The following is a 14333-nucleotide window of genomic DNA, read 5'->3' on the forward strand; positions in this document are numbered from 1 at the left end:
GTCGATTGTAGGAGGTGGTCATAATGATTTGACTCGACTGAGTGTGTTCTCCATAAACTCTGCTAATAGACTATTTTTGACTATCTCTGCAGTTAAACCCAACTAAAGTGAGATCTAAGATGTAAATGCTATTGAAAAGTAAAATGTATTTAGAAATGCCTCATGACACTCCCGTAGTCTACACAATTCCAGACCACTGCCCTCTCCGGCAGGAAATGATAACCAGCAAACAAGATGAGACATAAATTCTTGGCCAAATAGTTTTTCGTTGACAATTAATGACGATATGGGAGATTCAGGCTGGGGCTACGCCTAGACTTATCTCTAACTACATAAAAACCCACTCCGTAATCATTGTCCATAGGAATGTATCGAGTAGCTTGAAAATCTCTTCACAATTCTCCAGTCTAGCGAAGCGCGAGCGATTTATTTTTAATCATGCTGGGATTTCTGAACGATTTTCTAAACGAGCAGCAATTTTTTTTCGCTCCAATGAGTAACATGAAAATCACTTGGAAAACCCTCAGTATTGTTACTAATGCTACAAAAATTCTCTGTGTAGTCTTAGCCTTAGGCCCATGCACACGACCGTATATTTCATCCATAATTACGAACCCATTCATTTCTATGAGCTATGGACACCTTTTTGTATTTTTCCGGATGGGTGTCCGCGCCGTATTAATGAATTGAACAAGTCCTTTTTTTTTAACGTAATTACGTTACGGACTACCCATAGAAGTCTATAGGCGCTTCCGTAATTACGGACGGCTATGGATGTGCATCGACAGGGGATTACCCTAGATTCCTCACTGTTTTTTTTAGTGGATCCGTAAATACGCATGCAATACTTCCTTGCCGTGGTTTCTGCCTCTGCCCCGCCCCCCCCCCCCCCCACCATTGAAATCAATGGGAGGAAGAAAAAACACGTGAAAATATGTGCAGGCAGTTAAAAATGCAAAAAAAAAAACTCTGTGTGAACAGGGCCTAATGCCACTTTATTAGCAATTGCTAATGGTCGGTTGCCACATGCACCTATGGGCAGGATAATTGCCTTATAAGTTCATTGGTTTATATGTTATAGTACTGAATTCAGAGGTTTAAAGCTTTACTTTATCTGTGCACCACAAAGATCTGGGGTCTACTCAGGGGTGTGGCCTGAATAAGTGCATAAGTGGCAGTCACCCTTGGGTCCTAGTGCCCTCTGCACATAAGACACTAGTATTATAAATAGCACATGATAAATGGGGCCGTTACAGATTTAGAATTAGGGCCCAGGAGCTTCAAGTTACGCCTCTGCTTAGGCCTCATGCCCATGGACGTATTATAGCTCCGTCCAAGCTCTAAGATGTATAGCCGTAATATAGCACCCATAGCAATACAAGGGGTCCTACTCTACCTCCGAGTCTGCTGTACCAAAAGTAATAAAGCATCTTGGTGAAAATGTAAAATTCATATATTGGATATTTTTTTTTATATTGTTTTTTCATCGTTTGCGTCATTTTAATCCCAATACTTGTCATTTTTCATTAGATGATCTCTATAGTTATAAGATCATTAGAACAGGACAAGGTCGCCACAGTACCAGCACATACGGGGTTAAATCTCAAGACTTTCTTTAATTCACAAATGTATCCTCTGTGGTTGCACACTTCAATTATTGTCCTGTAATTTGCATATTTCAAGACTAGGGGTGGAAACTTCTCTCAGTATCAATTTGCGGAAAATTAATGCTTTAATTCTGTATTTTCATGAGGACAAAAACATGGCTGCAGCGAGGCAGTGATTAATGACAACATTACTGGGCTTGGTCTGGAATTTATTCAGCATACATTATAATTATTTTCTATAACTATCTGCTAATTATCATTTCACTTTCTTCAAAGGATGTGATCAGTTAAAAATGTGATAACCACAAAAACATAAAGTAGAAATGTAAGGTAAGTCTTTTCTGTAATGTGAATGAGACAGAATCTGCGGACATTGTCGTAGCTGTAGGGGTCGCAGCGGTTGAATTTGTGACAGGGCACAAAAGCCAAGGGGCTCACATGCCAGCCACACCATCAGTGAGGCTGAAACCCGTCCTTAGGGCCAGGGCATAGCATTGCAGGGATGAAGGCACTTGCATCTATCAGCCTCTGCCACAAGAAAAAAAAAAGACCATGATTTAGGCCTATTGCACACGACCATTGTGATCTTGTGGTCCGCAAAACCACGATTCTGTTGCCTGCATTTGTGGTCCATTTATCTAGAAAAAATCTTCCGTAGTGCATTTGTGTGTCATCAGTATTCACGGATCCACAAACAAAAAGGACGGCTGGAATTGATGTCACCAGTTTGTCCCAACCCCCTGAGTAGGTCACTTGATCGCTGAATCACATGAATTCTCTGGCGTGACTTGGCAACGTATCCGTAATTGTGGATGACCCATAGACGGCAACCCGTATGCCGTTTGCAATGTTCACAGTCCCATACTCTTTTATGGACAGTAGAATTACATGTCTTGAGTTTTTCTGGCCCCCACATGGATCCGTGAACATCACGGTCGTGTGCATCGGTCCGCATAAATGAATAGGTCCGTGTGCTACCCGCAAAATTGATAATAGCACACGGACAAAAAACCGCAGTCGTGTGCACTAGGCCTAACTGATGCGACATAGATTAGGAGGCCCACCCTCCACAGCCTCTTTCCTCCTGCTTTGGTCTCCTCCTCTACACGTGCTGACACCACATGTTACGTCTTGTGAGATCCTCCATCCATCGTTCAGTTGAGTCTGATGTTTAAGCTCACTTTTCCTGCTTATGCACCATGGCAATTTTTTCCATCTGTGACACAGGCAATCTGTTCTACCAAAACATAATTTAGAGGATTTAATGCACTGATTTTGTAGTATTCCAGTTTTGTTCCATCTGTGACACAGGAAATCTGTTCTACCAAAACATAATTTAGAGGATTTAATGCACTGATTTTGTAGTATTCCAGTTTTTTTCCATCTGTGACGCAGGCAGAGAGTGGCACTGAATCGGGGAGAGGCGAGTAGCAATTGCTTCTAGAGGAGAATATCCCTGTAATATGACGATAGAACATGCTACATATGAAATCAAAGGCACGCAGGAGTACAGTGTGGGCCCAAAGGTCGCATGTATAAGGCCCAATTATGATATCCATTTATTACTATGAAATCCCCCCCCCCCCATTATATCACTGATTTACATATGCTTATATGGTCAGTTTTTTTCTTTTGATGATTGTTTAGAATCTGTTTGTGTGTTTCTTTATCTTTGGTTCATCTATTGATACTTTTGGTAAAATGTCATATAAAAGTAAGTTATATATTATATATAGTAAACTGTGTCTGATCAGGTTTTGTATAATCATATTAGTATCTTTCCCTTTAAATAACTGGACTCAAGACCTCTGATCAGAGCGCTCTCAGAAAAGCTCAATCTCACTTTTACCTCTCGTTGATTTTTTTCTTTTGGTGTCGGCAAAATTTTAAGACCCCTTTGCAATTTTTTTTTTTATTAGGTCTTAACTTTAAGTGCTTAACATTATCAGATTGATTTTTGTAAAAACACATGCTGAAAATCTTAACGAGGCACAATATAAGTGACACTATTTTATTGTCACCAAAGTGGCAAATATGCCGATGCAATCTGGTTCCAGTTCACATTACCCCAAGAAGATATTTTAAAACTGAAATGTTGATCTCTATAATCAATTTTATATCATATTACCCAGTGACATCACAGAGGCATAGTGGGCAGGAAATCTTAATCTTAATATAAGTGCTTCGGCTGCAGTTCAAAAAGGAACTTTCAGAATAAAAAAAGTTCATGTGACCCAAAAATGACCAAAACGTCGATATTGAAACTGGAACCCAAAAATTGCTGCTATACTAAATGCAATCATTCAGACCTCATGCACATGGCCATGTTATGGATCCGTGTGGTATGGATTTGTAATACAACATCCATAGCCAGCCATAGACTTATACTGTACCAACACACGTCCCTGATTGTATACAAAGACACACAAATATTTTTTCTCATGGATTTTGTAAAAATCCATTAGGAAAAAAAATAGTTCATGCTCCTTTTCATGATATATTACAAATGTATTGTCTAATAGAAGCTTTGGTCGTAGAGTAGAATATGGTGGCACCAGTGGCGTAGCTATAGGGGTCGCAGCGGTCGCAGTTGCGACCGGGCCCCTAAGCCTGGGGGGCCCACGGGCCCCCGTTGCCATACAGCATGTTTTCTGGCTAAATCTTCTGTGCCGTGAAGCCGGCACTTCCGGGTTACGGTCACATGGTACACTTAGTGTACCATGTGACCGTGTTGTCACGTGACACGGCTTCCAGACAGAGCAGAAGAGTCGGTGCGGAGGACTCCAGGTAAGCTGCAGTGTAATGTAATGTATTGTGTTGGAACGTTATGTATTGTAATGTAATGTATGTGATGCCTTGTAATGTATTGTGTTGTATGCGGTGGAGAGGGGGGGAGCGTTAAATCACAGCCCCCCCTCCTCCACCGCAAACTGCACAATACAGTATAGTACACATGAGTGTATGAGAGCGGGGCTGCGGCTGTGTAATACAGTCACTGCCCCGCTCCTGAGTCCTGACATGGATGTGCGCGCCGTCAGGATGAAGTGATGCGGCCGGCGCTGCACTAATGAGCGTCGGCACTGAAGACAGAACATGGTGGGCGCGCTACAAAACACCTCCATGTTCTGTCCTCAATGCCTGAACCGCCGCTCATTAGTGCAGCGCCGGCCGCATCTCCTCATGCTGACCGCGCGCGCACTTATATCAGGAGCGGGGCAATGGCTGTATTACACAGCTGCAGCCCCGCTCTATAACGGCGGAGATCAGAGAAACCGCTCATCTCCGCCGCTATTCTCCTAAATGCTGCGATCAAAGCTGACTGCAGCATTCAGGGGAAAATGAGAAGGGGGGATGCCCCTGGATCGCGTCACAGGGAATTCCTGTGACGCGATTAAGGGACATACCATATATGGGCAGACAGCCCAGGGTCTGTTGAAGGACCCCAGGGCTGTCCTACCATATTTCCTGTTGTTAGGGCATACTGAGGTATGTCCTAACAACTGCCTGTGTGCTATCAGCACATAGGCTAATGTACTGGCATATAGATATAGGCCAGTACATTGAAGTTTAAAAATAAAAACAAAGTAATGTTAAATAAAAAAAATACACATACACCTTTTTTATAATAAACATTAAAATAAGTCTCAATACATAAAACATACACATAATCGGTATTGGCGCGCCCGTAATAACCTGCACAACAATTTTTTTGCATCATTTATGATGTGTACTCTGTAAAAAAATAAAAATTGCTTTCAATCACTTAGGCCCCATTCACACGACCGTGCCCGCAATCAGGGCCCGCGATTGCGGGCACGGCCGGCCGCCGACTGCCACCCGCATTTTCGGGCCGTGCTCCCATACAAAGTATGGGAGAACGGCCCGCAAAATGCAAAAGGACGGACATGTTCCATAATTTTCGGAACATTTCTACGGCACGGACACCCATGAAAGTGAATGGAGATTATTTACGGCCGTGTGCATGGGGCCTAATTGTGAGGCACGAGGTGCGATGATGAATTTAACCTCCATGTGCCTCACATTAATAGTAATTAACACCATCATGTACCTTACACATTAATCCATTATGACTGAGAAACATGATGGGGTTAATTACTATTTATGTGAGGCACATTCAAAATTCATCATCACACCTCGTGCCTCACATCAGAAAATGGAAGAACTTTTTTTTATTTTTTTATTACTGTTGGCAAAGTAAACGAAGTATCGGTATCGAAGTCCAAATTTTGGTATCGGGACATCCCTACACTGTGGGTCGCGTCCCCCTGGGGGTTCGTGAGTCACTCACCGAGGTCCCGTTTCCAATCAATGCTGGAGCAAGGAGCTGACATCTCCTTGATCCAGCATTCCCTGTGCTGTGAGCGGCTCGACGCAAGCAGGCGGGATGTAGCGACATCATCGCGCCTGCCTGCGCTGAGTCACTCATAGCACACACCGGAGGAGGCGAAGGATCCTCCCCTCGACGTGGGAACGGGGATAGGTAAGTAATTATGCACATATGGGGGCATTATACTGTATGGGGGGGCTGATATTGCGGGGGGGGGGGGCCATTATACTGTATGGGGGGCTGATATGGGGAGCATTATACGGTATGGGGCTATTATGGGGGGGCAGTATACGTTATGGGGCATTATACTGTGTGGGGGCAGCTATGGGAGCATTAACTGTGTGGGGGCATTATACTATGGGGGCTGTTGGGCAAGGCGTCTGGGCATAGGAGCGCGCAGGGGCTGATGATGATGGTGGTGCTGCGGAGGGGTAGGGGGGCCCAAGCTGAATTCTTGCACCCGGGCCCATGAGCCTTTAGCTACGCCCCTGGGTGGCACTCCATATGGTGGGGCATCAAGGACCACGTTATGGTGTTAGCCAAAGCCTGAAATCCAAAGTTCATCTAGACTGGGTGGCCTTACTGTACCCTATAGGGGAAGGACTTGTTATTGGCAGGATCTTTAGACTCTAAAGTGGCTATAATATGTTAAAGGGTATGTACATTTTTGCAACCAAGTTTTTCTTTGCTCCAGTGCCTCAGAGATAGCTCTAGGGCGAGCCTAGTGTACGCTCTGTCAAATTAACAAAAAGAGGGGACAGCGGTATGGAAGTAATATAGTTCTACAGGATCCGACTACACAGTGCTTGCTCATTGTCTGTAACTATGAGACACATAGTTCTGCATAGGAGCTGTGTACACAAAACAATAATAATAATAATAATAATAATCAATACTAAGAGCAAAGTTGATTCCATTTTTATTGTAAATGCATTATTAGATTGTGTACACAGCCTTTAGGGTATTTATCATTATTATTGTATACTTACAATTGATTGTAATAATATTAGATGCAATGTTCCGAATTAGGCCCCATGCACACGACCGTAAAAAAACTCTGTAATTGCGGACCGCAATACGGTCCGCAATTACGGACCCGCCCGGTTCTATTGCCCTCTGACACATTTCTGTAGCGCTATGGAAAGGTGACCGTGCCGTAGAACCGTGCCTGGAAATATGGAGCATGTCCTACTTTTCGGATTTTGCGGGCCGTGCTCCCATACTTTGTGTTGTGATTACGGACACGGCCGTATGCATGAGGCCTTACTTTGAAATTTCATAGAACATTTCGCACACGACCGTCTTTTTAATCCGTAATTACAGACCGTAATTACGGACACATTAATTTCTATGGGCTACGGACATCTTTCCGTATTTACTCCATAGAAGTCTATGGGTGCTTCCGTAATTACCGACGACTACGGATGTGCATCCGTAGCCGACCGTAATTATGGAAGCGTTGCTATGAGACGCCAGGGGATGACCCTAGATTCCTCCCTGTTTTTTAGTGGATCTGTGCATACGGATGCAATACGGACCGTATACGGACACCCTTCCGTATATGCGGATAATTTACGGAAGACTATAAATGACTACGGATCCGTATTTACGGACAGTAATTACGGATGGATGTATAATATGGTCGTGTACATGGCGCCTCAAGGTCATACACATACATTAGAGCCAAACCATGCGACTGCTATGCGGCCCTTAGAGTCCAGCCCTAGTTAGTTCCATCCCCATAGGCCTTAGACTAATAAAAAAGGCATAAAGGGGAAGAAAAAAAAAAGAGTAAAAGAAAAAAAACAGGCCCTTATGTTCTGGGTGTAGAATCCAACACAATAATGGCGGTTGGGGGGGGGGGGGGGCATTTTGATATTTGCTAATGGGTCCCTTCTTTTCTATGTATACCACTGCATGCAGTGTTCAAATAAAATTCTAGGGTCTAACCCAAATCTATCTATTATTTCAGATCATATAAATAACACAAAGAAGGGACAGAAGCCGGCCTCATATAGGAAAGGGTAAAGGTGTTTTACCTAAAGCAAGCGTCCCTTCTGTTTTAAATAAAAGTACACGGCACAATAAGGCAGCTATAAATTGTAGCATACAGTGAAAAATTCACCCCCAGTTATAATAAAACATTTCTGACCTAAAGTATATGAACACGGCGCGAATGCATTAAAGAATGTCCATGGACAAAATGCATCTATTAAACTGGATGAAAATACATTATGTATAGGGATAAAAATTCAGGAACTCCGACAATAGGCAAGTTCTTTTAGCAATGATGAATGACCCACCTAAGGCATATAATTTAATTTCAATAAGGAAAATAAAAAAACAAGAAACATCGACTGCTGGAAATGTTAAAAATAACTGTATTGTTAACAAGAATTATGACTCATTTTGCACCATTAAATTTGGTCTAGGTGGATTCATAGGGTTTCGCTTTTATAAATATGCACGGAGCTTATTTGAATATGCCATACATATTTCTGACAGGTAATCTATTCTTAACGAGAACGACGAAGGCCCACAGGGCAGTCCATGGACTGTTCCGTTGCACTTACTTGTAGCCCAATATTTCTATAAATTTTGCCAATGTGTGGCAACTACTGGAAAGGAAGGTCCCCAATTCAAATTGGTCCCAATTCCCTTCCCCATGTGTGCTGTGAACCTATGAGCTCTTTCCCCCGCCACAGGCTTTACAACTGCTACATTATTAACAAACATGTGAAGGGACAAGGGCCCTGAGGGTCACAATGTACTTTTCCCTCTCAAGAAATGGGAAAAGTTGCGTTGAGTTGCAACTAGCTCCAGACCTGCCTGTCCTGGGGTAAAGAGGTACAGTGACATAAACCAACACCAGGATAAGGGTCCTATTTAGATTTGACCCCTGCTATTTATGTACATCTATCAGTCATTACTAGCACTGTGGCCCGTTTGTTCTAGTAATGAGGGGAATTCCAATTATATATCCTACTGAAATGCCATAACTTGTAGTGGGAAAATCCTTTCTATTGTGCCATGTTAAGGTTTCTTTAAATTCTCAAAGTTTGCCTTAACATGATAGTTGGGGGGTACTATGATGGGAAGTTGTGTTTCTGCTGGAGGTCTCTAAATTAGGCCCACAATGTTGTCCTTGTGGGCCTCATTTAAACAAAACCTAATGCAGAAACACAACTTTCCATCGTAGCACCCCCCCCCCCACCTGTTGGTCCATCACACTCTAAACTTATTTTATGCATATTGTAGAAACTACCCTGCAGTCCAGCCTTCTGTCTTCTTCTGGTCATACACCATCATGATTTCTAGATTTCACCCTGCTTTCTCTTCCTCTGTGCTATGATATCTATCCTATGATGCCTCATGACAGCATCACATGGGCAACTAGAGCCAATATCATCCTTGCCTGCTGGGAAGGACAGTGTGATTATTCTTACCTCAATATACTCCTTAAAAAGATAAGATATTATAAGGTTAGAGTCGGGGAGAGTGAACGGTGATCTTTTCCATTATAACAGTGTGACAGGAACCAGTCTAGTCCTAAGCAGTAACTGTGATAAGAGATTGTGCCCCTTCCTGGTGTGGAACAGTCCATGTAATGACATCATACAGGAAGTTATAGTGCCTGTATGAGTGACACAGGTTTATCCCTATTAACTCTAGTAGAAAAAGTGTCACCGGAGCCTGATTCAGACTGTTGCTATGCAACAGCCCCGGTGTAGTATATAGTGATAGAAGCAGCAAGAATAGGTATGAGACTGACAATGAAACACATGACAAACTTTTTGGGTGGAGTGTCCCTTAAAGAAAACTTTAGTTCATAATTAGATTAATATTTTATAAAATCCATTATTGAACAGCCACACCGTTGCCTAGTTTAGATAGCCCATTTCATACACCCCATTAGGGAATTCTGAGTTAATAGAGGGGGTCCCCTGTTCAGGGGTTAATACAGGGTGTTCCCCCACCAGAGTAGAGAGCGGTTACAAAGACCGTCTCTCGCTCTGGAGGACCTGTCTTGCATTACACAGACAACTCATTGATATGAATGGGCACTGTGTAATGCTTTATTTCTCCTGTGGTGGTGCTGCAGGGAAACATGTGCAGCCCATTTCCCCCACAGATTACAGATGATCGCTGGGGGTCCTAGCAGGTGGACACTTTGCGATCAACCTTCGAACAAGTAGAGATTTTCCAAAATGTGAAACCTCTTTAAAATCTGTATAAAGTGACACTGCACTTAAAGTGTTGGAACAGTTCTTTTATACCTGCATTTACAGTCATTCACCCTTACCTAATATTGCAAAGAGTAGCGGGTGGTGCTGATGGCACGAAGAACAATTATTAGAGAATATATAGGCCTTCTTTTTATGGTAAACTGCTACCGAGGAACCTAAACGGCGAAGGTCATTGGATAGCCTCCACGAGTCACCCAAAAAAGCAATCATAGTGCAGCGTACTAGCACGGTGCAACTGGTTACAGTTCAGTAAAGGTCGAATAACCAAAGACTGATGCCATTTGATCGCATTTATGTCCGATTTACAAATTTTGTTGTCAGATGTTTGTGTCTTTTTGAATATCAATTTTTTTAATATTTAATTCTTCGCCCCATTTCTTTATAATTAAGGTATGTTGACCCTATCTAAATAGTATATATTCTATATAAAGACTAATTATTATCAGGGGCGTAGCTTGGGGGGCTCCAATAAATCACGGTCTTGCCCCGGGTATATAGATACATGGCTTAGACAGCAAACTACGTATAGCTTTGTCCCGAATGAAGAAAAACAAAGCTACGACTAAAAAAATCATCCATGCAACGTCTCCACAATAGTAAATGATCACAATAACAAACGAATGATAGTGGATTTCTCTTCAGCCTTTAGAACATTAATTTAATTAATGAATCGACTAAAAATGTATTATCCTATGAAGGAACCATAATATTTTCCCCTATACATTACATTGTTATCAGGCAATTGAAATAATCTACTTCTGTATTAAATTTTTTATACCAGAAATCACATTAACAAAAAAATGTAGTGTAATTTAAAAGCGCTTAAACCGGTCATGTTTTTCCACTTCCTACAAAGATATTTAGACAGGTATGCCTGCAGTCCTGTGCTCACTTTATCATAATATTCCCATACATCAACATCTCAAAATGTATTATATGCACAGTGTATTTCAGGCACTTGATAAATTTTGTCCTTATGTAGCCGTAGCACCCCTCAAATATTTTGAAAGTAATAAATTGCTATAATCAAATCTAATTTTTGAAAAATACCTGTGGGAGCCACAAACAAAAAAGAGCCTCTTGTAAAAGAACATGATAAATAACACAGGAGGCAGCAGTTTATTATAATCAGTTTGGCATTGAATTACAAAATTAAAATTATATAGCCCTTGATAAGTAACCCTGCCTATGTACACGATCAGTGGAATTATGTTGACTTATTTTGCATTTCATAAGAACAGTTCAAAGAAATATAATGGGGAAAGGGAAAGATTTATCACAATGGACCCAGTAGAAAAAAAAAATTGGTAAAAAAAATAAATCCATTTATTTTGGTTTAATAAGAAACGTGGCATAAGAATGATTTGCTTAGAACTCATTAAGATGAAAACCGTTTTGAAATGTGTTAATGTACAGAAAGGGACGTATAGGGACGTACAGTGAGGAAATGAATGTCAGCAATATTGGTGGGATCCCAGGCTGGATGCAATGGAAATAGCAATATATATACTCTGTGTACGTATGTATATATATATATATATATATATATATTAGAGATAGAGAGAGAGATAGATGTGTGTGTGTGTGTATATATATATATATATATATATATATGTATGTATATACATACATACATACATACATACATACATACATACATACATACATACATACATACATAAAACAGTATCATACTTTTATAACTTTTGCATTTTCAGTTCATCTGGAATGTTGAGGTTCGGCCCTTATGTGCCTGATATGTGGCCCCCAGATGGTAAATTTATATGGTGCATCTACCTTTACCAGGATATGATCAGATATGAATGCTACTGTGCGCTGAGTGCTCTACCTGACCTTACAGAACAAAAGAAGTCCTCCACTGTTATAGGGATCTTTCCCATCTCCAAAAGTTGTGTCTACTGTATGTTTATAGCTTAGCTTACATGGCTCAGGGTCAGTGGCGTATCGATAGGGGTCACACTTATTGCAACTGACCCAAAGACCTTTCCACATCACTAACGGCAGGGACTAGAGAGGCCCATCAGCTACAGTTTACGTACAAAGCCTGCACTTAAATTTTAACTTTGATCTCATAGTATACAGTGAGAGAAAAATTATCCGCTTCGCTGTATTATATATAATAAGCTGCCAACTTACCTGTACTGCCGTGGCTAGCTTTAACCGTGTCAATCTACTGCAGGCTGGGGCAATGACTTACGTCACCATTCCGACCTGAAGCAACGTGATGGACGGAGACCATGCAGGAATAATCACTGCTTGGCAGTATTTTCCAGTCACTGATTAGAGCTATTATCCAGTCTCTGTATCTCCGTATTTTGTTTTAGGTGGTGTGGAAGAGGCCCAAGCTAAAATTTTGCATTAAGGCCAATGGGCCTTTAGCTACATCTCTGCTAAGGACAGCATGGTGGCTTAGTGGTTAGCACTGTTTTGCAGCACTAGGGTCCTGGATTAGAATCTGACCAAGGACAACATCTGCGTGGAGTTTGTATGTTTTCCTCATGTACCTGTTAATATTAGCAGTACAGATAAGAAAAATATTGAACGTTTTCAAGTTGTCCAATTAGCGAAATTGCTATTACGGAACAGGTTTCTCCCATTTAAGACAGTGAAGGCTTAAACAAGCCAGGAATCCATATTATGGCCTCCGTTTTCTTATACGATGGAGCTACGGCCCCTTAGCGAAGAACGCCTCAAACAGATGTACTTGCTAAACTCTGATTGTTAGAAGATCCCTAAATGTTATATTTAGTGTAAAAATGGAAAACTACTAGGGAGATTTATTAATAAAAATTGGTGCAAACCAGAAGCGGTGCAGATGCCCATAGCAGCCAATCAGATTCCAGATTTGTTTCTTTAAATTAATCAAGCAATCTTATTGTTAGCTATGGTCATGGTTTGCACTTTCCTTCGCGTCCTTTTGGAAAAATCTGGAGTTCTGCATTTATGTACAAAACGCAAAAATAACATCAGAGAAATTCTTCCACTAGTTGGAGTTTTGGGATGTTAGAAGTTGGTACTCACCAATGACATTGGTTTTGCATTGGCACTGGCCTGTGTTCTGATGACATGAAGGATTTCCGTTGATTGTTCCAGATATGTTGCAGTGACACGGTTGGCAGCCGTTGGGATTGGACTCCTGCAAATGGTAAAATCCATCATTGCACTGATCACATCTCCTGCCCCCAATGTTCAGCTTACATCTGCATTGACCTCCAAGCTGTGGATATAAAAACGTATTTAGAAGGTGGATACAAAAAAATTGTAATATCAACCAAAAAAAAAATATAGGAATCTAATTTCACACGGATATAACAGGCACCAGGGTATCATCTGGCACCGGTTAACAATACTGGCATAGCCTTAATAGGCAGAATTATATTAAAGGGGCTGTACAGGATTGAAAAAAAAAACATGGCTGCTTTCTTCTGACAACAGCACTACATCTGTTTACAGGTTATGGGTGGTACTGCAGCTAGACCCTATACATTTCAATAGAACTAAGCTGCAATACCAGACACAAACCAAAAATTTGTGATAAGGAAAGCAGCAATGTTTTTCTAATCTTGAACAAGGTATTAAATGCTATGATAGCTACTGGAAAAGGCAATTTTTTTTTCTCTAAAATTACTGCATGATACTACAGTGTCAACAGTATAACATAGAAATAATTTTTCACACCAGTTACTTAGAAAATTTCTTACAATGAAGAAGTAGATAGACCTGCAGAAGATGCCTTCTTCTGGGTCTGGGTGATTGGGTCTAGCCAGGGGTTGGACAAGCTCACTTGATGCCCAAGGTGGGGGTTTCAGAATGTGCCCCCCAAACACACACACTTTCAGTCCCAGAAATTCTACATGCTAGATATCAGAAGGACAATATTTTATTGCCCCCTGTATTCCCCCATCCCCATTCTACCCCACCAATCTGTGTATAGTGCTACCGTCAACTCGCTCTCTCCAATCATCGCCACCACATTAATTAAGATATATACTTTTCTTAATACATGGATTGTACCTCCCCCCCCCCCCCCCCCCCCGATGCCCCAATGTAGTCACCTAACACTAGTTCTCTCTTTGGGTGTCTCGGTAATGCACGACTACTCAATCAGAA

At 41.5% G+C, this 14333-nt stretch overlaps 1 protein-coding gene across 1 annotated transcript in view; it reads right to left on the reverse strand.

The window, feature by feature from the left end:
• USH2A (usherin) overlaps nucleotides 1–14333 on the reverse strand; it is a 593484-nt gene that overhangs the window by 508175 nt on the left and 70976 nt on the right. Inside the window, exon 11 of the mRNA XM_075863335.1 lies at nucleotides 13245–13440. Within this exon, the coding sequence (XP_075719450.1) occupies nucleotides 13245–13440 (196 nt within the window). The remainder of the gene's footprint in view (nucleotides 1–13244; nucleotides 13441–14333) is intronic.

Source organism: Rhinoderma darwinii, chromosome 4, assembly GCF_050947455.1.
Source record: "Rhinoderma darwinii isolate aRhiDar2 chromosome 4, aRhiDar2.hap1, whole genome shotgun sequence".
Taxonomy (NCBI): Eukaryota; Metazoa; Chordata; class Amphibia; order Anura; family Rhinodermatidae; genus Rhinoderma; species Rhinoderma darwinii.